The 25,101-nt window shown below is 48.7% G+C and overlaps 1 protein-coding gene across 1 annotated transcript in view; it reads left to right on the forward strand.

Annotated features, from left to right (window-relative positions):
* DDX11 (DEAD/H-box helicase 11) overlaps positions 1–25,101 on the forward strand; it is a 430,817-nt gene that overhangs the window by 108,739 nt on the left and 296,977 nt on the right. The window contains exon 4 of the mRNA XM_086952822.1: positions 6,762–6,848. Coding sequence (XP_086808948.1) covers positions 6,762–6,848 — 87 coding nt within the window. The remainder of the gene's footprint in view (positions 1–6,761; positions 6,849–25,101) is intronic.

A 25,101-nucleotide genomic window follows, 5' to 3' on the forward strand; every position in this document is an offset into this window, starting at 1 on the left:
CCTATAAAAGGCCAGATTAGGGGACCTTAGTCGTCTTACCTGTCCTTTCTTTCTTAGCCAATTCGAGTTCATTCATTTTGCAGAAAGGCGAGGTAGTAATATGGCAAGTTACAATCGTTTTAGTTTCTGTCAATTTCGCTGAACACCTTCGTGTTCAATAAGTATCCAATCAGACTGGTGCCAGCGGGGCACAATTTTACCACAAAAAGGAAGATGGAACAGGGGGACTCTCGTAGAGAGTGAGAGTCGTCCGCAACCTAAACGAGCCATTCGGTACACGTATGACATGTAGAGAGAGAGAGAGAGAGAGAGAGATAGATAGAGGGGGAGAGAGAGAGAGAGAGAGAGAAAGAAAGACGTGTACGGAAATAGGTCATTTAGTGCGCTCATAACACAGAACAGCAGGGGTCAGGCAACAGAGAGACGCGAACAGAGGGGAGACATAAACCCATACAGTACATACGCACAAACTCAGACAAAGGAAGACAGTACATGTATTACGTACAAAGATATTTACGACAAAACATAGAACAGTTATTGGCCAAAGAAAAAAATCTCTTTTTGCATGCTGCGCATCTTAAATATCTTATTTATCTACGGGCTGAGCTCTTTTTACCTTTTTCCTCCTTTTTCCTCTCGCTTGCTATCTTTTCGAGCGTTCTCGTTGGCTAATACTTACACCTGGGTCAGCCGGTCAGAAATTAACCTGGTCGGGCTATTGCCCATGGTTGGATCCTAAATCATTTTTGACTCTCTTCTTTTGGTGAGAAGTTCTCCAGGCTGAGGCAACAGAGGCTATTGATCGGGAGAACAGTCGGACAGCTTGGCTATATCTATAAGAGCGTGAGAAGGAGGTGGTACATTTTGAACATCAACAACATTCCTACCTTCCCAGACGGGTGGTGCCTGGGTAACCCTTACCCCGGGACTTTTCCTTGTCCTTTCCCTATCTAGTTAAACGTCATAGTTGCACTATCTGGCGTGCTGGTTCGAGTCAAATTCTGTCATACAGTACTAACCCGTCAAGTTTCTATGTCAGTCCATCCTCCCAGTCGCTACGTTCTAAAGAGGAACAGTCATATCTAAGTCTACGTCTTTCAAAATCCGCTAGCATAAGTACTATGCTCAAATCCCCTCCTTCCCCTTTCGTCGGTCGTTCGATCATCACTCCTCCATACTTCAGCCGATGTTCCGGCGCAACCTGCAAAAGGGAGGAGAAAGAAGGGGGTGGGGGGCAGCATTCAAAACACACCAACGCGCATAAATCCGAAAATGTTTTTACCTACCACATACTCGACCTATCTTCCACGGGGTGCATTCTTCACCATCTCGGCGTTTAAGCCCAGAGGGACCAGTAGTGCTAGATAGATAATCGTCGATGGTCTGCGTATCTTACATGAATCACTTGATCGTGGCCTTTTAGGTCATGTGCAAAGGTGGTGGTCAAGTGGCATTTCTTTGGTATCGCTTATGGGCGTCTAAAACACATTTCCGGCTGCCTGTGATACATAATGTAGCTGCTAAGTATCGGGCCTTCTTACCCTTCAGCCTTAATGAGGCTGCTTATTTTTCGCTTATGTTGGAGACGGTAGTAACACATTCGAGACTCATTAATGCAACCGCTACAATTATACTTTCCTTTTCAAAATACCTTTAATTAATAATGTTGGCGCACAAATACGGGCCTACAACCCAGTGGGCCGGCCACGGAGCAGACTGGAATCGTGCATAAGAGGAACGAAGTCGGTGATCATTTATTTCACAAAGTGCAGCAGTGCAATAAAATCGTATCGAACTTTCCTACAGGGCGAGTATGATGCATGTCAAGAATTCAAGCTTTCAATAATATTACCTCATTGTCTAACTATTTACTCAAGACCTAACGTTTATCAATTCATTGTCCAAATGCTCAATCAGTGCTTATTTCATACCAATTCATTGCTTCCAAACATAATTAGTACCCACCCTGAATCAGTTCACTGTCCCAACACATAATCAATATCCATCTTATATCGCTTTCTTTTCTAAGCACATAATCACTATCCATCTTATCGACTTTCATTGTCCAAAAAATGCATACATATCTCGGAGCATCAAGGTTTGAGCAATCAGGGTGAACAGGGAGTTTGAAAGTTTCATTTTGTATCGGCGCCATTTTGGGCGAGGTCAGGCAGGTCCCAGTATAGTCAGAATGCCTCCACTGACTCGTGGTTGGATCAGAACCTCTTTTGGCAGTTCAAAAAGTTTTTCGCAATGGGGTAACAGACTAGCGATATGAACCATCAGTCAAAAGTGGGGAGGGAGGCAATAATCTTTCCTACCGGGTCATTCTGGTGTTCCACCGGAACTGAACAAATCTGTATCTTTGCAGGATTTTAGTCATTTCCAAACTGAGGCTGGCCCCGGCAGGAGTGCGCCGACGTCTCGTGGCTCCATCGGAGGACGGGGCGGGGGACACCTCGTGGAGAGGTCGGCCCCCCCCGGCTCTTTTAGAATCTTCAAGGTTGAGGAGCACAGGGCGTGTGCCCGTCCCGGGCAAGAAAAACCCGCTTTTTGATATGGACCCTCTTCAAGCAGGAGCGTTGGGGTGTCGCTGGAAGCCTCCACCTGGAGGGAGGTGGGGGAGGCTCGTTCGCGCCGCCTCCCCCTTCCAGCGACCCTGCGCCGTTCTTCGGCTCCAGCGCTTTGGTATGGCCGTGCCAGGCAATGAAGATGGGGGGGGGGTCGGAGGCAGCAAGACATCCCCCCCTTGTCATGTGGCGGGACTACCTGCAACTCAAGCGTTGCCGCTGAAGGGGCTACCTGCAACTGCCTTGTGTTATCGCCGCCGGATGCTGCCGTCCTCGGCTCCGGTGTCGTTTTTCTGACGGCCGGAGCAGGCGATAGAGAGGGGGGGGGGTCGGAGGCTGAGGCAAGACATCCCCCCCCCCGTGGCCCGCAGGGCAGAAGGAAAGAAGGGAATGGGGAGACCATAACAACCACGGTCTCCCCTTCCGATGGCGGCCAGCCGAGCCCTGCTCTGCACGCATCGAGGCCTCGCCTTCCGGGTGGGCGTAACCGCAGACCTGTTGCACTTCGGGAGGTTCCGGAATGGGGGTAGGTATCTATTGATTTGTATCTATTCCATGTTACCGTTATTGGGCGTGGCGGGCGGTGGGATAGACATGTTTGGAGCAGTGAGGGGCGGTGAAGCCTAATCTACCTCGTGTCTGCCTTGGTGTCAAGCTTGTCTTCCCTCGCCTTTTTTATGTTTCTTATTGCGGGTTATTTCTAACGTTTCTTATTTTATTTTTAGCGAAGTTGATAACTCATCAGTGGCCTACTGATTTCGCTCGACTCTTTTTCTTGTATTTTTATGCCATAACCTATTATAAGCTATAGCGACTAGTCCACACTTAATGAACATGTCCTTATTAGGTGTGCCCTCCAGTGGAGCTGGATGGTTCATCTCTAATAAGCAGTCCGGGCTAAACAGGCTACCAATCAGTGGGGAGAAGATAGGCATGACGGATTACAACGGGGACAAAAGTCTGCACTACCTATCTTATCACGGCGGGCAACGACTAGACAGAATATTTCTATTCTCCGTTGTTTGCAGGCGGTGAATACCTCAAAAGAACCAACATCGAACAATCAATGTTCGGTCAATCAAACAATCAGTGCGGAGAATAAGTAGGTACGACGTGTTAAAGGTTTGCGTTACCTCCCTTTTCGCTACCTGCAAAGAGAGACCTTGTTCTTCCCTGTTTGTAGACAGAGAATCTCCAGACAATAATCCACGAACAACAGTTCGGGAAACAGTGGGGGAGGAAGATAGGCACGACGGATTACAACGGGGACAAAAGTCTGCGTTACCTATCCTTCACTGCTTGCAAAGGGAGAGCCTGTTGTTTCTCCGTTTGCAGACGGTGAATCTCCAGAGGAACCAACAAAAGAGTAATACTAGTATTATCCAAATCAAACAATCATTTCATAATTTGTCGCATTTACGCGACCTTACCCGGTCCGGACCGTGTGGGCAGTTCTTCGCCTTCCTCCTTCCAGCGCCCGATCGTTCTCTTACTCCATGATTTTACCGCAGCAGTCCTGTGGGATCCCAGTCAGGACAATGGGTCACTCGAGAGAGGTCCGTTCAGAATCGGTGAAGTTCATTCAATCGGCAGCCGGACGAGGGCCCTCTCAAGGCAGGTATACTCCGATCATTTAGATGTTCACCTCATCGTCTGGATCTCTCTTACTGGACCTTATGTCACTGATGGGCCCCATGTTGGGCGCCAATTGTGGAAAAGTCAGCCCATATGACAACCGATGCCCAGGCTGCTGGCGCAAGGCGCCTCTTAGTTCCCATTTTGAATAGTTACCAAACAAAGAGACGAGCGCTGGAAGTAGGGACACAAGAACAGAGTTTATTTCTCATGAGGAGAGCCTGTCATTTCAGACACGAAACAAGGTGTCATCGGGAGGTGCTCTAACAAGTTCTCTGAGACATCGCCTTTTATACCTTACAAAACACTCCTTATTACAATAACGACATTGTGAAACAAGGAAAAGACATCCCCGTAATCCTCGTGTCAATCCCACCCCACATATATCCACAATAGAGGCCCTTAACCTGCCGATAAGAGGAGGGGGCAATCACGCAGCTGAGTGTTCCACCGATTCTTAGGATGTGTGCGCCTGTTCGTACCCCAGGGGGTGGGCAGGCCAGGATCAATAGTGGGTCCTTTGAAGAGGAGTGACTCCATACAATAAGGGGCAGTAAACTGTATCTCCCGGCTTAGGCGATGGCCTCGGACCAGTGTGGACAATCGGACTCGGTGGAAGGGGTCATCAAAGGAGAGGTATTCATGCCGCGTGGACAATCCAGTGCAGACGGAGAGTTTACCAACAGAGGGGTATTCATAAAAGGAAAGGAGATGTTGGTCGGGCGCGAGCGTGACTCCCAAGGACAGAGTCGCACAGAGAGAGAGGTCTTATGACCCGTGCATGAGAGAGCGGGGGCAGTCAGGCACAGCTGAGGGGGTTATGTCAGCTGAGGCGAAGGATGCTTCTTCAAGAGGAAATGGGGGGGTTTGCGTGGGTCAAGCAGAAGGGTTGCTTTTCGGAGCAGTGTCGCGCAGAGGGAGAGGGTTTTATGGTCTATGCATGTGAGAGGGGGGGTGTTCAAATACGCGCATAGGGAAGCCGGGGATTCCAATGAGCGGGCAAAAGGCCATGGTGCCTAAAATGGCTGTCATGTACATATGGGCACGGGCTTTTACTGGCGGAATGATGCGGTCAATGTTTCACGGTATTCATGGTGCCTACAGGGAGGGGAATGGAAAAAGGCAAATGAACGCCGCTTATGTACATTAATTTTTCTAATTTCCACACGAGTACCACTAGCAGAAAGTCGTGGCGAGGCATAGCGAGGAAAGCACGCCCTGCCGCCGCCCCTCGAGGCTCTGCAAATAACACGTGCTGCGGTAACACGTCAAGCTCGCTCTCTGTCGAGGGAAAGGTAGGGGAGGCCTGCGAGCGGAACTATGGTTACATAAATCACACACTGCACGGCCTTGTTCGGCGCGGATTGCTTTCTTTTCTTTAATTCGTTCAGTTCAGCCGTAAATTCAGCTTGGTCATTTCCATTGCCATGACCCCAGCTTAACGTGCGTTCGCGGCCACCTCAACAAAGCTGTCATTTAGCTAAGCACCTCCCTCGAGAACTCGTTTTATGTTTTTTTTGTATTATTATTATTTTATATAGTGGAGCAGGAACAGCTGCACTTTCAGCTCAGTTTGCCAGAAGTGTGAAGTGAACAGGCTTCGTGGTGGCCTGCTGACCTGAGAATGTGCACTATGCGTTGGTTTTATTTATTCCTCTATAGCTCAAGCTAGTCATTCAGGTAGAAGTAGAGGGGCCTTGTTGTGTGAAGTCACGTTAGCAAAAGACTATGGAACAGATTCACAAATATGTCACAAAATGCAGCAACCAAACTTACTGTGCTGCAATGCGTCGAAGTGCATGACAGGGCCATATCTACAAATGGAGATGTTTCTCTCTTCTTCTGTGCCTGCACCATTGCACCATAGAACAAGGGTGAACAAGAGTTGCTTGTGCTCGCTGTCCTGCCCCCCCCCTTGCTGTCCTGCCCCCCCTCCTTGCTCGTGCTTGCTGTCCTCCCCCCCCCTCGTTGCTTGTGCTTGCTCCCCAGGCCCCACCCCATTGCTTGTGCTCGCTGTCCTGCCCCCCCTTGCTGTCCTGCCGTTGCTTGTGCTTGCTCCCCTGCCCCTGTTGCTCATGCTTGCTGTCTTGCCCCCCGTTGCTCGTGCCTGCTGTCCCCCTCCTCGTTGCTTGTGCATGGTCCCCTGCCCCCCGTTGCTTGTGCTCGCTGCCCTGCCCCCCTTGCTGTCCTGCCCCCCTCGTTGCTTGTGCTTGCTTCCCTGCCCCCCCTCGTTGCTCGTGCTTGCTGTCCTCCCCCCTCTCGTTGCTTGTGCTTGCTCCTCTGCCCCCGTTGCTCGTGCTTGCTGTCCTGCCCCCCCCCCCCCTCGTTGCTCGTGCTTGCTGTCCCCCCCCCTCGTTGCTTGTGCTTGCTGTCCTGCCCCCTCGTTGATTGTGCTTGCTCTCCTGCCCTGCTATTGGCATTGTAAATGACAATGCCATTGATTTGTTTTTTAAAAAAACATAAATAAAAATAATGTCATGAGCAATGCCAATAGCTCTAACTTTAAAAATACCAAGACCATTGCTTTGTAAATGCTTGTTTCCTTTTTCTCTATAGGAGGAGCAGATAAAGCGAAAGAAGAGGGAAGCCCGTCTGGAAGAGATTCGCCACAATGTGCAACTGAAATATGCCTCTAAAAGAAAGGTGAGTTTGAAGAGTGGATCTGGTCTTAATATCCATGATTTTCCTCTGCTAAAATATCCAATACTGCTACTATCCCTATGTTCCTGATCAGCTAGTTTTTATAGCAGCATGCCATAAGTAAACCTTATATTCAGGAGGCACTCAAATACTTTCACAACAAATAAATCTGTTTACAATTTATTTATTTTTTCTTTTCATCTCAGTTGTGATTGCAATTCTGTAACCTTCAGCAATTAAAGTATTTCTTCCCAGTGAGGGATCAGCAGATACATGTCCCTCTTAATCATGATTTCAATCATTCATTGTTTCCAATTTTATCAAAACTATTTTATAATGACATCATTAAGTTTAAAAAAATAAAATATATATATAGTTTTTATTGGTTTGTCATAAAATAAAAAGCATACAGCAATCTGGAGCCACATGTAGAATCGCGACGAGCGAATATCTCCCACATGATTTTCAGCAGTCCGGGACAATTCCCCCATTCCCCCCCCCTGCGGATCGGGTCTCCGTGTACACGGTACTGATGTTACAGAATAGCATTATAATGAAAACAGTCTGTGTGAGTTTGGTCAGGCCAAGGTCATCCCCCCTCAACCCCCACCAGAACCCACCTGGTGGCCCCCAAACCCAACTGGGAGCCTCTAGTATTATGCATTATAGATTGTGATCACACTTTAACCACATCCAACATTCAGAACATTGTAGTCTCTGGTGGTAATGCATCCGGAGAAGTCAACAGTTCCGTGAGCTTTGCTGTCCATGCCCTCATGTCCTTCTCTAGTTTCTCATCCCTGCATGTTAGTTTCATGTGACATCCCTCAGCATTGATCCATTCTGCCATATCTTTCAGCAAGTCATCAACCTTCGGGCATCTGGGGGACAACCATCCAATCACAATTCTGTATTTGGCCAAAATTGATCCCAAAATAAGAAATTTCCTGTTCTACGGAACGGGATGTACCTCAGTAGGCACCCTCATTCCGTGGCCAAGTGGAGACTCTGAGTGATAGACTGCCAGAAGCCATCAAGATCTGGGCACCCCCAGATCATATGTAGGAAGTCAGCAGCCTGCTCTCGACACCTGAGTCAGCCTGCCAAACTCTCTGGGTATATGGGACAGTAGCTGCTTGGACGTCAGATACACCTAGTGAATCATGTTGTACTGTAGTAACTTGAACCGCGCATTAGTAGAAGTTGTTCTAACCCCTTCGTGTATGAGTTCCCAGGTGTGGGTGTCAAGAGGTGCCGGCAGCTGGTACTCCCATTTATCCTGCACCTTAAGCACAGTCGTGGGGGTGTCCTCCCTCATGGCCCTGTAGAGATGCAAGATCAGTCTCCTGCCCTCAGTCATTGAAAGCAATGTTTCCAGCGTTCGAGAGGCAATATGCGCCTCCGGGAACACCGACCAAAACTCCTTTGCCATCGCTGCCATTTTAGTATACTGTAAGAACTGCCCATGTCCCAGTTGAAACGTCTCCACTGCCTCTGCTCTAGTTATAAACTGATTTTTGGGGTAAAGATCCCCTACTACCTCACATCCTCGTTGTCTCCATTTACATACTGAAATAGTACTGTAAATAGCTTTAAACGGATGCATAACCCAAATATTCAATTCTGATGCAAACGGGGCTTTCATCAGCACCGATTTGACCGTCCGCTCCCATCCTCCACTAACCATGGAGACTATGTGGGGCAACCAAGTTGGGGCCTTTGATCCCAGCATTAGGACCTCAGAAAGTGAGCATTGGCCGCATAGACCCCCCACTAATCTGCGCTCCCAATTTTCATTCTCATCCAAGTAGTGTATCGCATGCTGGAGTTGTGAGGCTAGAAAATAATACTCCAAACATGGGACCTCTAGGCCGCCCCTGCTCCATGTACGTTTCAGTGTTGTTAAACTGACTCTTCTTCTCCTAGTGTCCCAGAGTGGTTCTATCATCAGCTTATCCAGGACTTTGAAGACCCGTCTCGGTATGTCAAAAAGGGTACCCTGAAAGAGATGGAGTTAAGCCATCTTGGTTAAAGTTAATTTACCCATTAGTGATAGTTTGAGCATTCCATAATTTTATGCTATTTTTCAAGCCCTCTAAAATCCTGTCCATGTTTGCCCTTTCATATTCATACGCATTATGTGTGACCCGGATCCCCAGATGTCGGACCAGCTTGGCCTCCCAGGAGAGGCAAATCTGTATCCGGCTGTTTCGCCAATGTCCCCAGTGGAAACAGCTTAGACTTGATGTGATTAACATGTGATCATGTATGTTCTCCAAATTCGGTCAGGATATTTAACATGATCGATACGGAGTATCTAGGGCTTCTGAGATATAGCAATGCTTCATCTGCATAGAGGGAGACCACGTGAGTGGTCTCCCTAGTCTGTATATCCCAACCCTTTAGCATCATGATGAGGCGACAAGCGATCAGCTCCATGCCCATTGCACAAAGAAGCAGTAGGAGGAGAACACTGAACTGTCCCTATCGGGTTTTAGAAGTATCACTTTTAATGCCTCTCTCATCGACTCGGGCAGTAGTTCCTTCTTGTATGCCTCATATGTATATTTCCAACAGCCATTCAGCCAGATCATCCCTTCTGGTGAGGTAGAATTCGGCGTCTTCTTGTGTTTGGTTAAAGGGGCGTCCAGGGTATGTCTATCCTCCCTGGACAGGCTTGGCATACATATCAGGTTGAGATAGGTCTCAACCTCTAAGCATCAAACAGACATGCATAAAGGCTAATGGGTGTATCAGGAATCCCCAATCCACCCACCCCAATTCCCGCACATTAAGTAGCAATTATGACATATCATGCATACAATATCAGTTGCAGCAGTAGATCAGAGCAAAATAGATCATCAGTTTAGTACATTGGAAAGGGGAGGGTAAACCTTGCCAGTGCCCCTCGTCCCGTATCGTCCCTCCCCTTCTCTCAGTCTGTGGCCCCTTTACCTCTGCCTTTTGTGCAGTGGGAGTTTGGCAGTGTGCCATCTGGGCAGACAAGGATTCTGCCTGCGCAGCTAGCATTTGAATTTGACAATGAATCAGCTGAGTGTTGTTGCGTCAGTGCACTCTGTCTTGGCGTCCTCTGACTTTTGCGGCCCTAGCAGTGCCGGGGATGCCTGGCTTCACCTTGGGGGTGCCCTCTCACAGGGAAAGACAGGACGGGTTCCCCAGCGGTATACAGCGCCAGGACACCACGTAACGAGGTAACAGTGCACTTTACAAGTATACATACATTCCGGTGTTGTGCCACACCCAGCGTGTCTAGCCAGTCCTTGGCCTCCAACGGGCTTGTGAAAAAATATGCATTCACCTTATGTTGTATTCTGAGTTTTGCTGGATACATGAAGCTGTATCGCATGTCAGTGTCTCTCAGGCGCTTTTTTGTTTCCGCGTATTCTTTTCGTAGGTCTTGAACCTTGCAAGTGTAGTCTGGGAATATCATTATGGCTAGACCATTGAACTTAGGTGCTCCATGTGCCCTGGCATGTTGCAGACTTGCGTCCCGGTCCCTGAGATTAAATAAGCGCGCTAAGATCGCCCGTGGGGGCGAGCCGGCCAAGGAGGCGGGGCAAGCTCTCTTTGAGCTCTCTCAATCGTGAAAAATGTCGAGAGTCCTTTGGGGCTTAATGTGTTCATGATCCAGTCTTCCAAGAAAAGCTCCACAGATTGGCCCCTGGCATTATCAGGGAAGTCCCCAAGGCTGACCTGTGCTTCCAGGCATGTGGAGTGTGCCCGCAACTCTACCTCTGTTTTCTGAAGGGTAGCTGTTATGAATGAGCCACTCTTGTGGTCAGGTACCTTTGACATGGCCTCATGTCAATCTTGTTCTTTAACTTTATCTTGCTTCACGGCATTGTTTTCTATTGGCTTTGATATAATCTTATGTCACCTTGTTTACTAATTTTGCTCTGCTTTAAGCTTCTTTAAGCGCGTGACAGCGCTTACAGAACTGACTCCATTTTCTCGACTGTCCCCATTTTCTGTGCTTCACAAGGTGGGGAAGGCATGTTTTGCTCCTCACTTGTTTTTCACACCTCACTGACCAGAAAGACTGGATAATATCTATGGAATGTACAAACTCCGCCTCAAAGCCAAAATACAGAGACTTGGCCAGCCACTGTCTTGACTTTGACGCGGACTGGTACGAGCCAGCCCGGTTTTCCAATGAGAAGGGGCGAGGCTTTCTAGAAGCTTTGTTTCATGTTAGAAATGGTATTAAAGCAAGCGGCCTCCTCCGGCTAGACGGAAGCTCACCACAGAATAGACATATTGCTGTGGACAGCGAAGGAATTTGTGTCCTGACTGAACCCCTGTTGAGGCGGCAGAACCAGACTCCCCTCAGCTTGGGCTGGCAGGATGGTGCTGAAACAGTCAGTGAGGTGTTCCTAAGCCCAACCTTCTCTTATTTGTTTCTATTCTTGCCACTCTTTTCTTATTCCTTTTCCATTCATTGCTACATATATATATTGCATCCTATTTTTGATCATTTATTCCAATTATCCATTTGTTACTTGGGAGTCTGCTATGACTAATGCATTTGGCCTGCCGTTGTTGAAGTAGTGTATTAATAAATGTATATGTGTTATGTTCCATACGTTTGGATTGTTGTTATTACCGCGCCTTGGGGGAAGTGCTGTGTTTTGCATTGGTCCAGGGGAGCGTTGTGGTTAGGATCTGTCCTTTTTGTGAAAAGCAGATTCACAACAGTAGCCACCTCTGATTGTAAGGTCGAAACCCCTCTCACTCTATCAGTTATTTTGCAGACATTGGCACGTAGCAGTTCCACTTCCAGCACCACAGTGTCTATTTTGGCAAGGGTGAGCTCTCTGGTTCCTTTAATTACGGCTAAAATATCTGCTCCCCCTATGTGGCAGGCGGCGCTGTGCCACCCGCGTTCCAACAGATTGCAGTGGCGTCATATAGCTGTCGATCATGTATGTTTGCACTGACTTGACTCCCTTATCTTTGGCCATAACTGTTCCGGCTGCGTTGTCTGTGCCTTATGTCATCTTGTTTCGCCAGATCCAGTGCTCGCTGAACGACAGTCTTATTAAGTTCCATAATGGCACGCCCTCCTGGCAGTAGTTCCAGGGGCAATGCGGCACCCGGCGGGAGTTTTTGCGCCAGATATTCTCACTGTTTTCCTCTGTTCCGCACCCTGTGACACCTCTGCCGCTGGGGCCCACTCTTTGTTTGTTTAAAACACACTTTATTGTTTTTCTTGGTTTCTCAAGTCATATATTATGTTAGGTACTTTGGTAGACACAATTGCAGTAGTATATAATGCATAATGTCATGCGTAAACCTCAACATGACCGTATTTGCAAGCAATTTGTACCTTTTTGTACAGTATACATTACAGTAACCTTATTTGGATGATAACAAGGTAGTAACAGGATACTCTTGCAAGTGCATTTAATACACCTTCAAAACCTCGACACCTCCTCCCCTCCTACACTAGCTCCACTTCAGTTTTTATCAATGTGTCCCAGTTTCGCCCTGATTCCTCCTTCCGCTCATGTTGGCATGATTAACATGTGTATTGCACATGGAACCATTATTGGGTCAAAGTCATACCATCGGGGGACTATGTGCAAATGTTTCTCTGTGTCATTTTCTACAGGGACAGGCGCAGGTTCTACATCACCACATCCCAGTCCATTGAAATCAAGGTTTTCGCTACCCTTTGGCCTCTTCCAGCCTAATGGCAGTGCTCTCTACACTGCCGCATCGTACCACCTCCCCATGCCACATATACATTGTCGGAGCCCTTGCTGATTTCCACCTCATAGTTATTGCATGCTTTGCAATGATAAGTGCTAAGGCTGCGAATCGCGAGTGCACCTTTGCGATTTAAACAGCCGGTGCCTCCCAAGTTTGCAGTTTCCAGCTGTCTCCTCTGTGGGAATGCCTGCCACCGTTCTGGTGCTCTGGATGGCATCTGTCCAGGTCTATGCTAGCGCAGGGCAGGACCGCAGGGTGCCAGCATCCTCCCCCTTGCACCTGGGGCAGTAGCGCTTTGCATTCGGGAACATACGCTGTAAGTGGTGTGGAGTGAGATAAGCCCTATGGAGGATCATATACTGGCTACATTTAAATTTGGTGTTAAGTTGTACCTTTTTAGGATATTCTAATAAGGCGGTCCATTCCCTGTCAGTAAGTTCCTTTTCTAGGTCCACAGAACACAAGTTACGTAGATTAGAGAGTGAGATCCCAGCATGCGCCTGAATACCTTTGTAGAGCCATTTTGTAAGCTGCCACCCCTCGCCCATTAGATATGTTGCTTGCACCAGTTCCTGCGTCAGAGGCTTTTCTCTTGTAGTGGCCCAATGCCTCTTAACGTACGTAATTATTGCTGCATTTTTTCATATATAGATTGCCCGAGATCCCATTTTCCCTAACCAAGTTCTCGTGATCCATGAGAGCACCGGCGCTGAAGAGTGCCCCAACTGTAGTGACTCCTCACTTAGACCATCTACAAGTGTTTCATTTTGTAATTAGACCTGTGGGTGTAGGGATACAACAACAGCAAGTCCATTTGTAAAGCGCCATGGTTACACTAATGCCAGTGTGTCCCCGCGCTACGGTAAAGTAAGCCAGAAAACCAAGCCCAAGCCAGACCTGACTTATCCTTGAGGAAAGAGAAATGTTTTATTTTTTTTCCTAAAACATCTCTCTTGGGTCTCCTACCGGAGCTCCATCGGGAGGGCATTCCATTGTTTTGGCGCCAGTAGTCGAAAGGACCGGCCACCCATTCTGGCATTTTTTTATAGCCGGAACATGTACCAGACCAACCCCATCCGACCTCAGCTGACGCCAAGGAATGTGCGGGGACACAAGTTCTGCTAGGTACACAGGGGCCTTTCCCTGCAGAATCCGGTGGCAGATGCAGAGTGCTTTAAAGGCGATTCTTTCTTTAATCGGGAGCCAGTGAAGCGCCGCCCGAGTTGCCCTGGCAGATGACCTTCTTGGGTGCCTCAAAATTAGGAGGGAGGTTGCATTTTGCACTCCCTGCAGGCGCAGCAAGCATCTGGCTGGTGCGCCTAGATACAGAATGTTGCCATAATCTAGGCATGAAGTCACCAGCGCATGGACTAGCCGCCATGGGTAGTAGGTCCAAGGTTTTTCGCAGGACCTTCAGGATTCCGAAGCACGTACCTGCTACCCGCCTAGTTTAGTAGTCGAAAGAAAGGCTACGATCTAGCCAGACTCCCAGGTTTTTTGCCTGTGCACATGGCGTAGGCATCTCCCCCAGGTCCTGGGGCCACCATGACGACGACCACACAGTCTGGGCCCGCCCAACCACCAGCACCTCTGTTTTGTCGCCATTCAGCCTCAGGCAGTTATCAGCCATCCATGCAGCCAATTCTTGCATGCATGCCCTGAAGCTGGAGGCGGCCGACTCCGGCGCCTGGGTTAGGGAGACCACCAGCTGTGTGTCATCGGCATAGGATACGACCCTGATCCCAAAACCCTCCTCAATCTCTGCTACGGGAGCAACATAGATATTAAACAGGGTAGGGCTCAGGGTCGATCCCTGCGGCACTCCTCGACTCAGCTTGATGACCTGGTAGTAGTGTTCGCCATGTCTCACCTGTAAGCATCGCCCCGACAAGAAGGATTTTAAACAGCCCAAGGCACTACCAGACACCCCACCTTTCTGCAAGCATTTCACCAGGGTATGGTGGGCTACAGTGTCGAAAGCAGCACTTAGGTGTAGTAGAATTAAGGCTGCCGTTTGATCAGTGTCCACAAATTGTCGGATGGACTCAGTGCAAAAAGCAGAGCTGATTCGGTCGAATATTTGGCTCGCAAGCCGGACTGGGTCGGGTGGAGAAGATCATGTTCCTCAATGCCATTAGTTGCACATTTACCACTTTTTCAGCCACCTTAGCGAAGTATGGCAAAAGGGAGATAGGGCGTAGGTTGTCTAGACGCTCTAACCCAAGGTGCGGTTTCTTTATAAGCGGCAGGACCACAGCTTTCTTTCAGCAGCCAGGGACGCAACAGGTATCTAAGGAAGTCGTCACCAGGTTCCTTATAAAAGGCTCCAGGCATTCCAAACTCCCTTTTAACCTTATTGGAGGAGCCGGATACCAAGGGGATCCAGACTTAATACTGTTACAGATTTTAATCAGTTGTTCCGGGGGGGGTATCGAGAATTCCTTCAACACCCCTCCCTCCACCACAGGTTCTCCATCTTCCAGCCCCATCTCACCGCCCCTTGCCGCTTCCGGGAAGGTGGAATAGATTTTTTTCCACCTTTTCGGAGAAATATTCGGCTATCTGATTACAAAGCCCCTCTGAGCCCACAACCGGTGCTGCCAAGCTGGTAATGGAGGTTAGCTCCTTGAAGAGCTCCCGGGTTGAGCTACTGGCTGAATCGATTCTCTCTAGAATATGATCCGCCTTGGCCCTTCTGATAAGTTTGTGATAGTTCCTTAATTCCTTATTATATAGCTCTTTCCCCTGCTCTGAGTAATCTACCCTCCAGATCTTATCCTGCCATTTACATCCAGCTTTAGCTGCTCTCAGGGATTCCGAGTACCACGGGGCAGATTTCTGGGTTCTGAACTGATTTTTCTTAGCCCATGGGGCCGTGCAGTCCAGGGCTTCATGATGCGTCGATCTAAGTTTTTACAGGCTGATTCCGCATCGCTGCCCCCCGGCGGGCCATCCTTCCCCAAGGCCTTATTAAAAGGTCCCTGTGAAAAAAAAAACCATCTCCTACAGACCGCTATCTTGCTGCTGGGTACTGCTCTCTTAGTCATCGGACGTCTGATCGCAAACAGCACCAAGTAGTGATCCGTCCAGATAACAGGGAGGGGTGTATGGGCCAAAATATCCTCCCAATTCGTAAACAGAGGGTCCAAAAGATGTCCCTTTATGTGGGTGGGGGCCGTGGATCTGAGTTCCAATTGGAAAGTGGCCATTTCCTGGCAACATTCACTAGCAATGGAGCAGGTCTTATCCTCCAAGTGCAGGTTCAGGTCCCCTAGTACTATGAATTTCTCATATTGCAAGGCCGGTTGAGGTAGGTAATCCAGTATGCTGGACACAAAGCCTTTTGCCTGACCCGGTGGTCTATAGATAAGGACCCCCTTCATAATATAGTTTTGATCCACCTCAAGTGTAAAGGACCCTGCCTCACACTCCATCAGGCTGATATCCTCCAGCGTGCAGTGGACATCCTGTTTGTGAATAATTGCAATGCCACCTCCCCTGCCACCTCTCCTATCCAAATGGCTAATGGCATAGCCCTTTGGAGCTGCTTCTATGATATCCTGGGCTGATTCCTCATCCAGCCAGGTCTCCGTGAGGAACAAGATATCAACCTGATCGTCAACCTATAGGTCGTAGATCTCCCGCCTGTGCTTCCCCAGTGACCGGCAGTTCACTAAGCAGCACTTAAGATCACTGGTTGCCCCTTCATCCTCCCTGCTACCACAGAGACTAAATGAACAGAATCTACAACTTCTCCTTTTAGTGTAGCACACCATTTTATGCTTACAACATTCAAATGTCTGGGTGCGCATCCCGAGCAGTTCTTGGGAGCTATACTGAAAGTCTAGTCTGACCCAAGCAGGGGTTTGGGCCCCAGGCCCTGTCCCGCCGCAGACAAACGCAGACGGGCTTTCCTTTGGCGCGCCAGCGGCGCGTCCGCTGCGCGGTCGCGGAGGCATCTCAATAATTGCTGCCTGTGAGCAACTAGACCGCTAATCGGCCCCCCGGAAGTGCCTGACTCTCCATACCCCGCCCTCCGTGCAACTGTACTACCGCGTCGGACCGGGCGGGTAGGCGTCACAGTCGAGCCTAGGCACAGCAGGTAAGAAAATGCCCCCAAACACTTAAAAAAATGATATTTTAAAAGAACTCGGTACAAGAACTAGCACCGCAACATCAGCAGTCTACAGCAATAAAATCAGGGTCAAATCAGACCAGTAGTGTTGAAGCGGCCACAGGGCTCTGCCACCGCCCGAGCTTACCGCCACGCGACCACCAGCTCCCCTTCCTTTATCCTGCCTGCCTGTGAGCAACTAGACCGCTAACCGCCCCCCCGGAAGTGCCTGGCTCTCCCTACCCCGCCCTCCGCGCAACGGTACTGGTTACCGCGTCGGACCAGGGCGGGTAGGCGTCGCAGTCGGGCCCAGGAAACAGCAGGTAAGAAAATGCCCCCAAACACTTAAAAAATTATATTTTAAAAGAACTCGGTACAAGAACTAGCACCGCAACATCAGCAGTATACAGCAATAAAATCAAGTGTCAATTCAGGCCGCCCGAGCTTAGCGTTGGGGCAACAGGAGTGTATTTAGGATCCCATGGTTAATATCCTGGACTGTATATCCCAGTTCATGCAGGTTATGTTCCTCCAACCAGAACGAGAGCCATTGTAGTTGGCTTGCATAACAATATGCACGGAGGTCAGGAGCACCCAATCCCTCTTTCTGTCTGCAGTTGTAGTTTGACTAGACCCACCCGCAGACGACAAGTTCCCCAGATCAAGTCAAATTGTATTGTTTCAAGTGCCTTAAATATAGGTGCAGGGATTATCACCAGGAGGTTTGTAAAAAAGTATAGTACTCGTGGGAGAACCACCATTTGGAGATCGCCACCCGAACCATTAGAGATAGCGATAGCGAGATCCAAAAGGCCGTTTGGAATCGGAGCGCTCTAATCAACCTGGTCAGGTTGCCCTCTATTAGGTCCTGCGGGTCTCTGTATATATTGATGGCTAAATATTTGAACGTGTGCTGTGCTATGGTTAGAGAGAGCTGTCTAAATTGCAACATGTCTGGGGACGCACGCCAGGGTGAAAGAAGAAAACTTGTGATTTAGCCTCATTGATAACCAGTCCCGAGACCAATTCGAATTGTCTAAAGATGTCCCGAACCGGCCCTATGTCACTTGGTAGATCTGTGGCATATATATTTATATTGTCAGCATATGCTGATTGCACATGCGTGGTGTTGCTCAGTCTGATTCCTATTTGCTCTGCCCGAAACTTAATAGCCAGTGGCTCTAGCGTGAGCACAAATAGCAGGGGTGATAGTGCAAACTCTTGGTGGGTACCTGTGTGTTTGGGTATGTGCGTGAGATGTGATTCCCTGTGTGGGCGTGTGCCGTGGGTGCAGTATACCGCAGTTTTACCCATTTCAGCTACTCCGGCGGTATGCCATATTTCCCCAACGATTTGACCATGTATTCTTATTGCAAGGTATCAGAGGCTTGTCTTAGGTCTAGTGTAATGCAGCCTGCATTCTGAGTGTCCGCTGAAATGGTCCCCATGACATTATAAAGCCTTCTAATGTTTAGTGACGTGTTGCGCGCTGGGATGAATCCGCATTGGTCCGCATGTATTAGTTTGTGCAGGTATGGAAGTAAGCCGCGTGCCTGTATTTTACTTAATATTGTAAATATTGTAAATGTGCAGAAACATTGACTGGGGCATTTCGTTTTTTACCTGCCGCTTTGCTTTGGACCCTGGACCTCCAATCCTCCGGTGCCTGTGTAGTCCTGCTGTGTCCCCCCTCCCGCCGCCGCAGCTCACTATCCTGTGGCCGCGGAGCGGAGGGAGACCACATCTCCCAGGCTCCCCAGCACCGGAAGTGACTCTGCCCTGAGGTGCTTTAAAATCACAGGAGCCCCCGCGTCGCGGGACCGCGTACGGGCATCGCCGGGCTAAGCCCGGGCAAAGGGCGGGCCGTCTGTGGCCGGCCGAGGCTGGGCTGGGCCACCTCCCTTTTGCCCAATATTCCCACCAGCCTCAGTTCGTGTCTAAGCCAGAAGTAACTATTTACTTTTCACTGTAATGTTTTATTATTGTCTAGTTTTTGTAATTACTTATTCGATGCAATCATAGTAGTAACCTACTCTTTCTTCGTATAAGGTTTTAGACATAATCTCCTTAGTGTATTGTTTTTGTATATAAATCTAGATTAACCACCCGAAAATATGGGTTAAAATACTCCTATTACTGGAAAGACTAAAGCTATCGTCAACCCCCCTTTACCGACACTTACAGTAATTGATCGAATGTTGCAGCAGACAAATGGGGTGGTCGCTTCAGCTATTGAAAGCACAGAAAGACGTTTGTCTTTGCCGACTGGCCTCCACCCCCACCCCCCTTTACCTAACCCTAATATGTCTATGTTAACTACTAATTCCCAGGAATCCCTGTTAGCTCCCTGTGAGGAGGAGGACCCGCCCCTTAAGAGTAACGTACAGGACACTCCTTCCGTGTGGACACCTTACCAGTATGAGGCCGAAAACCATCCCGGAACAGTTTCACTAACCCGCCATTCTGCCCTCCTCCCGCAGCCTTCCCGGCGTGACCCGGAAGAACAACAAACCTGGATGGGAGGAGTCCCCGTCCTGATGGACCAATCGGATCCCTCAAAACTGCCGTCTGTCCCACTAGAAATGCAGGACGGAAACTCCTTGGCCCTGTCGACGGAGAAGGAACCGGAAGAAGACGCCGACCAGACGTGGAACGAGTGTGCAGAAAACGCCGACATCGGAGAAGAAGCCGATCCTGGTGCCGAGGACGAAACCTGGACAGACGAGTGGTGGATCCCGGAGGACGTACGAGCCGCCACGACTCAGGAGAGTTGTGGCTCCTAGTGGTACGTGATGGGACAAGGGCTTAGGGAAGGGGTGGGGGTGTAGTAAGGGGAAGGGCGGGTTCGGGGTAGAACTAAATTTCCCCTGCGTCCCTCCTTGCACTCCTCAATTTGACTTCCTCGACAACAGCCCGTAAATCACCAGGATTGCGAACCCCACGTGTAACCCTGTTTTTTTTGTAAACCTTTAAGTTCTTGATAAAAACTTCACGGCCCAGTCCCTCTTTTCACTCCCTTGGTTATGGTGGCGGACATCTAATAGAAAAGTACAGCATTTCTAAAGCCACTCTCTTTTTGTTTGAGGTAACTTTGGAATCGGGTGACGCCCTGAAACCCGTAATAGGTTTCCGACGAAAGACAAAGCCTCCAGAAGCCTAGAAGGGATCCTGACGCTTCGATTTCCGGATTTTCTAAGGACTTTGTTTGTAATTGATCACAATTCCATTCCCTGTTTTGCCTTACTTACTCCAAATAAAACCTCAATATTAACCCTATCCGGCCTCCCCGCTTCTGCTTCCGACCATCCCTCCGACATTTGGTGTCAGAAGTGGGATCGGAAGCCATGGAGGCCGTCATTAAGAAGATGTCGGAAGGACAAGAACGTTTGGAAAAAGTTATGACCCAATTCCTGGAAACAGCAGAAACGGATAGAGAGGCAATGCGCAAAGCCCTTACGGAACAACATCAGTCTCAAGAAACCGCAATAGGGAAGTTGGCAGAAACTTTGAATCAGCCAAGAGGATACACCGCCCCTCCTTCAGTGGTGGTCCAAAAATACGTACCCGGCGAGGACCCTGACTTTTTACTTTCTAACTTTGAAAGGATGGCCCGTGCTGCACAATGGCCCGAGGATCGGTGGGGCCAATACCTCGGCCCCCTCCTGAGTGGGGATCTCCAGGCAGCATATCAAGCGGCCAATCCCTTAGGAACCACAGCGTACTCTGACATTAAACGCTGTGTCCTAGAGTGAATGGGCATAGACGAAGAGACCTATAGAATTCGTCTGAGACAAATTAAGGAAGGTCCTCAAGAGAACCCTAGAGCCCTTTGTTACCGAATAAAAGACGCTGCAGACCGATGGTTAAAGCCGTTAGTAAGTACAAAAGAAGCTATCGTAGAAAAGATCTATTTGGAACAATTTCTTTCTTCCTTACATTCCCCTGTCCAAAAATGGGTCAGACAACACACCGACTTAACTTTAGACAGAGCTGTAGAGATTGCCTCGGCCTATTTCAGAGCCCAAGAACTTCAAAAAGGAAAAGATGAAACCCCATGGAAGCCCTCTAGTCACCCGTCGGTCAGACCAACCCGTCCTTTTTCCGCTTCCAAGAAGCCAGAGACAGTAACTTTGATACCTCAACATCTTCCGGTCTTTCCCAGACCTGTAGCCCCTTCAGGACCCCAGTGTTACCATTGCGGGGGTTTTGGACATATTGCCAGAGTATGTCCGCAGAAAGAAGAGCCCATGGAGGTTGGTTTTACTAAGGTGCTATACAACGGACCCAAGGGTGGGTCCTTCCATCGTACAATCGCTGTCAATGGAGCACCTCGAGAGGCTTTAGTAGATACAGGAAGCAAACAGTCCTTGATAAGACCTCATTTAGTTCCTGGTTCACCTGCCGTCCCTACAGGAGTGGTGAACATTCAGTGTATCCATGGCGATAACAAGTTATATCCTTTAACAGATCTAGACATACAACATCATCCCCACCAGACCCCTGTAAAAATGAGAGTCGGACTCCTTCCCCAGTTGCCTGAACCCACGATACTAGGTACAGACTATCCAAGGTTCACCCAGCTATTAACTGGAGAGGGAGAGAACGATACCGATTGGAGGGAAGAAGCCCCGTTTTTTTCTGAGCCCGACACTGAGGGGGATCAGGGTAAAAGCCGGAAAAGTAGACGACAGCGAAGAGAGGAAAAACAAAAAGGGAAACCGGCTCTCCTGACCAATGCGGAATCCTCCCTGTGGGATCATGATCAAAACTTTCGAGCAGCACAAAGAGAGGACACTAGCCTTCAAGAGGCATGGAAACAAGCAAACGAACAGGAGGACCCACTTCACGTAGGTCCACAATTCTTCTTGAAAAAAGGACTGCTGTATAGAAAGGCTGGCCCAACCCAACCTTCCCAACTCTTAGTACCAGTACCCTTTCGTGAGAAAGTTTTGTATTTGGCCCACAGTCACCTGTTGGGAGGACATTTTGGAGGGGAGAAAACTGAGAAAGCTATATTGAATAGATTCTATTGGCCAGGGATATATCACCAAGTGAGGAAATACTGCAAAGAATGTGTAGTTTGTCAAAAAACCAGTCAGAGTCTTCCGTTGCGGGTTCCCTTGAAACCGCTTCCCGTGATAGATGTGCCATTTTTACGGGTTGGGATGGATATTATAGGGCCCCTACTTCCTTCCCGCACCGGGTGTAGATATGTCTTAGTCCTAGTCGATTATGCGACAAGATTCCCTGAGGCAGTAGCATTGAGACAACCGAACACCACACAGGTAGCTAAAGCCATGATCAACATCTTCACCCGGGTGGGCTTTCCAAAAGAAATCCTGACTGATCAGGGTACACCATTTACATCCCGTCTGATGAAAGAAGTGTGTCAGCAGCTGCATATTAAGCAAATCCGCACTGCTGCGTACCACCCCCAAACTGATGGGTTGGTGGAACGCTATAACTCCACCCTAAAGACCACCTTAAAAAAGTTACTCAACTTGGAAGCCAGGAAATGGGAAGATATGCTTCCCCTAGCACTTTTTGCTATCAGGTGTCATGAACAAAAAAGTTTGGGATATTCCCCTTTTGAACTACTTTATGGTAAAAGGCCCCATACTCTTATGGATATGGCTAGAGAGGAGTGGGAAGAGGAAACAGACACCAGCAAACCCTTGTTAGAGTACGTGGCTGGTCTCAAGTCCCAGCTAAATCAAGTCCGAGAAATTGTACGAACAAATTTAGAACAGGCCCAACTAGCATAGAAAAAACAGTACGACAAGTCCACTAAAGAACGGAGTCTGGAAGTTGGAGATCAGGTTCTCTTATTACGACCCTCTTCTGAACATAAATTGTTGAGCCAGTGGCAAGGTCCCTTTTTAGTCGTAGAGAAAGTCACTCCTGTTACCTATAAATTAGAAATGGATTCACAGACTCAGACCACCCAAATTTTCCATATAAATCTGTTAAAAAAAATGGGAAGGACCTACTCCAGCACTAATGGCACAACAACCTACAACCCTACTCGAACAAAGCATAAGTTCAGATCTTGCTGAGGCCTTACAAAGAGACTTAAGGGAGACCTTAGCTCCGTTACAAGATGTCTTTTCTTTGTCACCGGGTAGAACAACATTGATAGAGCATGAGATTCACACCCCCCCTAGACAAACGGTTCGGTTAAAACCATACCGTATACCTGAAGCCCGGAGGGCAGCCATCGAAGAGGAAATTCAGCAAATGCTGCGCATGGACATTATAGAACCATCGACCAGTGAGTGGTGTTCTCCGGTGGTTTTAGTTCCTAAACCGGATGGTTCCATCCGCTTTTGTATCGACTTTAGGGAGGTGAACAAAATATCGCAGTTTGATGCCTATCCCCTCCCTAGAGTCGATGAGATGGTGGAAAAACTTGGTAAAGCCCAGTATGTCAGCACCCTAGATCTCTGCAAGGGATACTGGCAGGTTCCTTTAAGATCTCAGGACAGGGAGAAAACTGCTTTTTGCACGCCTAACGGATTGTATCATTTTAAGGTCCTTCCTTTCGGCCTTCATGGCGCACCAGCGACCTTTCAGAGGTTAATGAATATAATCCTACAACCTCATCGCAAATATGCTGCCGCATACTTGGATGATATCATTATTTACAGTAACTCGTGGAAGGAACACCTGTATCATCTGACCCAAGTTGTTCAGGCCCTAAAAAAAGCTGGTCTTACTATCAACCCTGCTAAAAGCCACCTGGCATCCAAAAATGTAAAGTATCTGGGGTTCCTCCTGGGAGGCGGTACCGTAAGACCCCAAACAGAGAAAGTGGCCACAATAGATCAGTTTCCTTTCCCAACCAGTAAAAAGGATTTAAGAGCCTTCCTAGGCCTATTGGGATATTACCGGAGATTCATTCCTCACTTTTCTGAGTTAACGAGTCCCTTAACAGACCTATTGCGGAAGACAGGACAGGCTGAGAAAACCTTAAAGAATCCTACCTCTATAGAATTAACAGCTTTTCAACAGCTAAAAAGGGCTATTACGTCCCAACCAGTCCTCACTGATCCTGATTACACCAGACCCTTCATACTACAGACAGATGCCTCAGACCATGGCATTGGCGCTGTCTTGTCACAGGAGGGGGAGGACAGAAAAGAACACCCTGTACTCTTCATTAGTAGGAAATTATTTCCTAGGGAAACCAAATATGCTGTCATTGAGAAAGAGGCTCTAGCCATTAAGTGGGCTGTAGAAGCCCTCAAATATTACTTGGATGGCCGATCCTTTCTCCTATATACGGACCATGCTCCCCTTGAGTGGCTATCCAGAAACAAAGGGCACAACCAAAGGATCCTCCGATGGTTCCTTGCTTTACAACCCTTTCGGTATACAGTCCACCATAGGAAAGGAAGAGACCATACAAATGCCGACTTCATGTCCCGATATCCCTGTGACCCTCTTTTTACTGACAGAAGTCCTAGGGAAGGGGGATGTGAGGAGGAGGACCCGCCCCTTAAGAGTAACGTACAGGACACTCCTTCCGTGTGGACACCTTACCAGTATGAGGCCTAAAACCATCCCGGAACAGTTTCACTAACCCGCCATTCTGCCCTCCTCCCGCAGCCTTCCCGGCGTGACCCGGAAGAACAACAAACCTGGATGGGAGGAGTCCCCGTCCTGATGGACCAATCGGATCCCTCAAAACTGCCGTCCGTCCCACTAGAAATGCAGGACGGAAACTCCTTGGCCCTGTCGACGGAGAAGGAACCGGAAGAAGACGCCGACCAGACGTGGAACGAGTGTGCAGAAAACGCCGACATCGGAGAAGAAGCCGATCCTGGTGCCGAGGACGAAACCTGGACAGACGAGTGGTGGATCCCGGAGGACGTACGAGCCGCCACGACTCAGGAGAGTTGTGGCTCCTAGTGGTACAAGGGCTTAGGGAAGGGGTGGGGGTGTAGTAAGGGGAAGGGCGGGTTCGGGGTAGAACTAAATTTCCCCTGCGTCCCTCCTTGCACTACTCGACAACAGCCCGTAAATCACCAGGATTGCGAACCCCACGTGTAATCCTGTTTTTTTTGTAAACCTTTAAGTTCTTGATAAAAAACTTCACGGCCCAGTCCCTCTTTTCACTGCGTTGGTTATGGTGGCGGACATCTAATAGAAAAGTACAGCATTTCTAAAGCCACTCTCTTTTTGTTTGAGGTAACTTTGGAACCGGGTGACGCCCTGAAACCCGTAATAGGTTTCCGACGAAAGACAAAGCCTCCAGAAGCCTAGAAGGGATCCTGACGCTTCGATTTCCGGATTTTCTAAGGACTTTGTTTGTAATTGACCACAATTCCATTCCCTGTTTTGCCTTACTTACTCCAAATAAAACCTCAATATTAACCCTATCCGGCCTCCCCGCTTCTGCTTCCGACC

The sequence above is a fragment of the Lissotriton vulgaris genome, chromosome 1_2, assembly GCF_964263255.1.
Source record: "Lissotriton vulgaris chromosome 1_2, aLisVul1.2, whole genome shotgun sequence".
NCBI classification, from domain to species: domain Eukaryota; kingdom Metazoa; phylum Chordata; class Amphibia; order Caudata; family Salamandridae; genus Lissotriton; species Lissotriton vulgaris.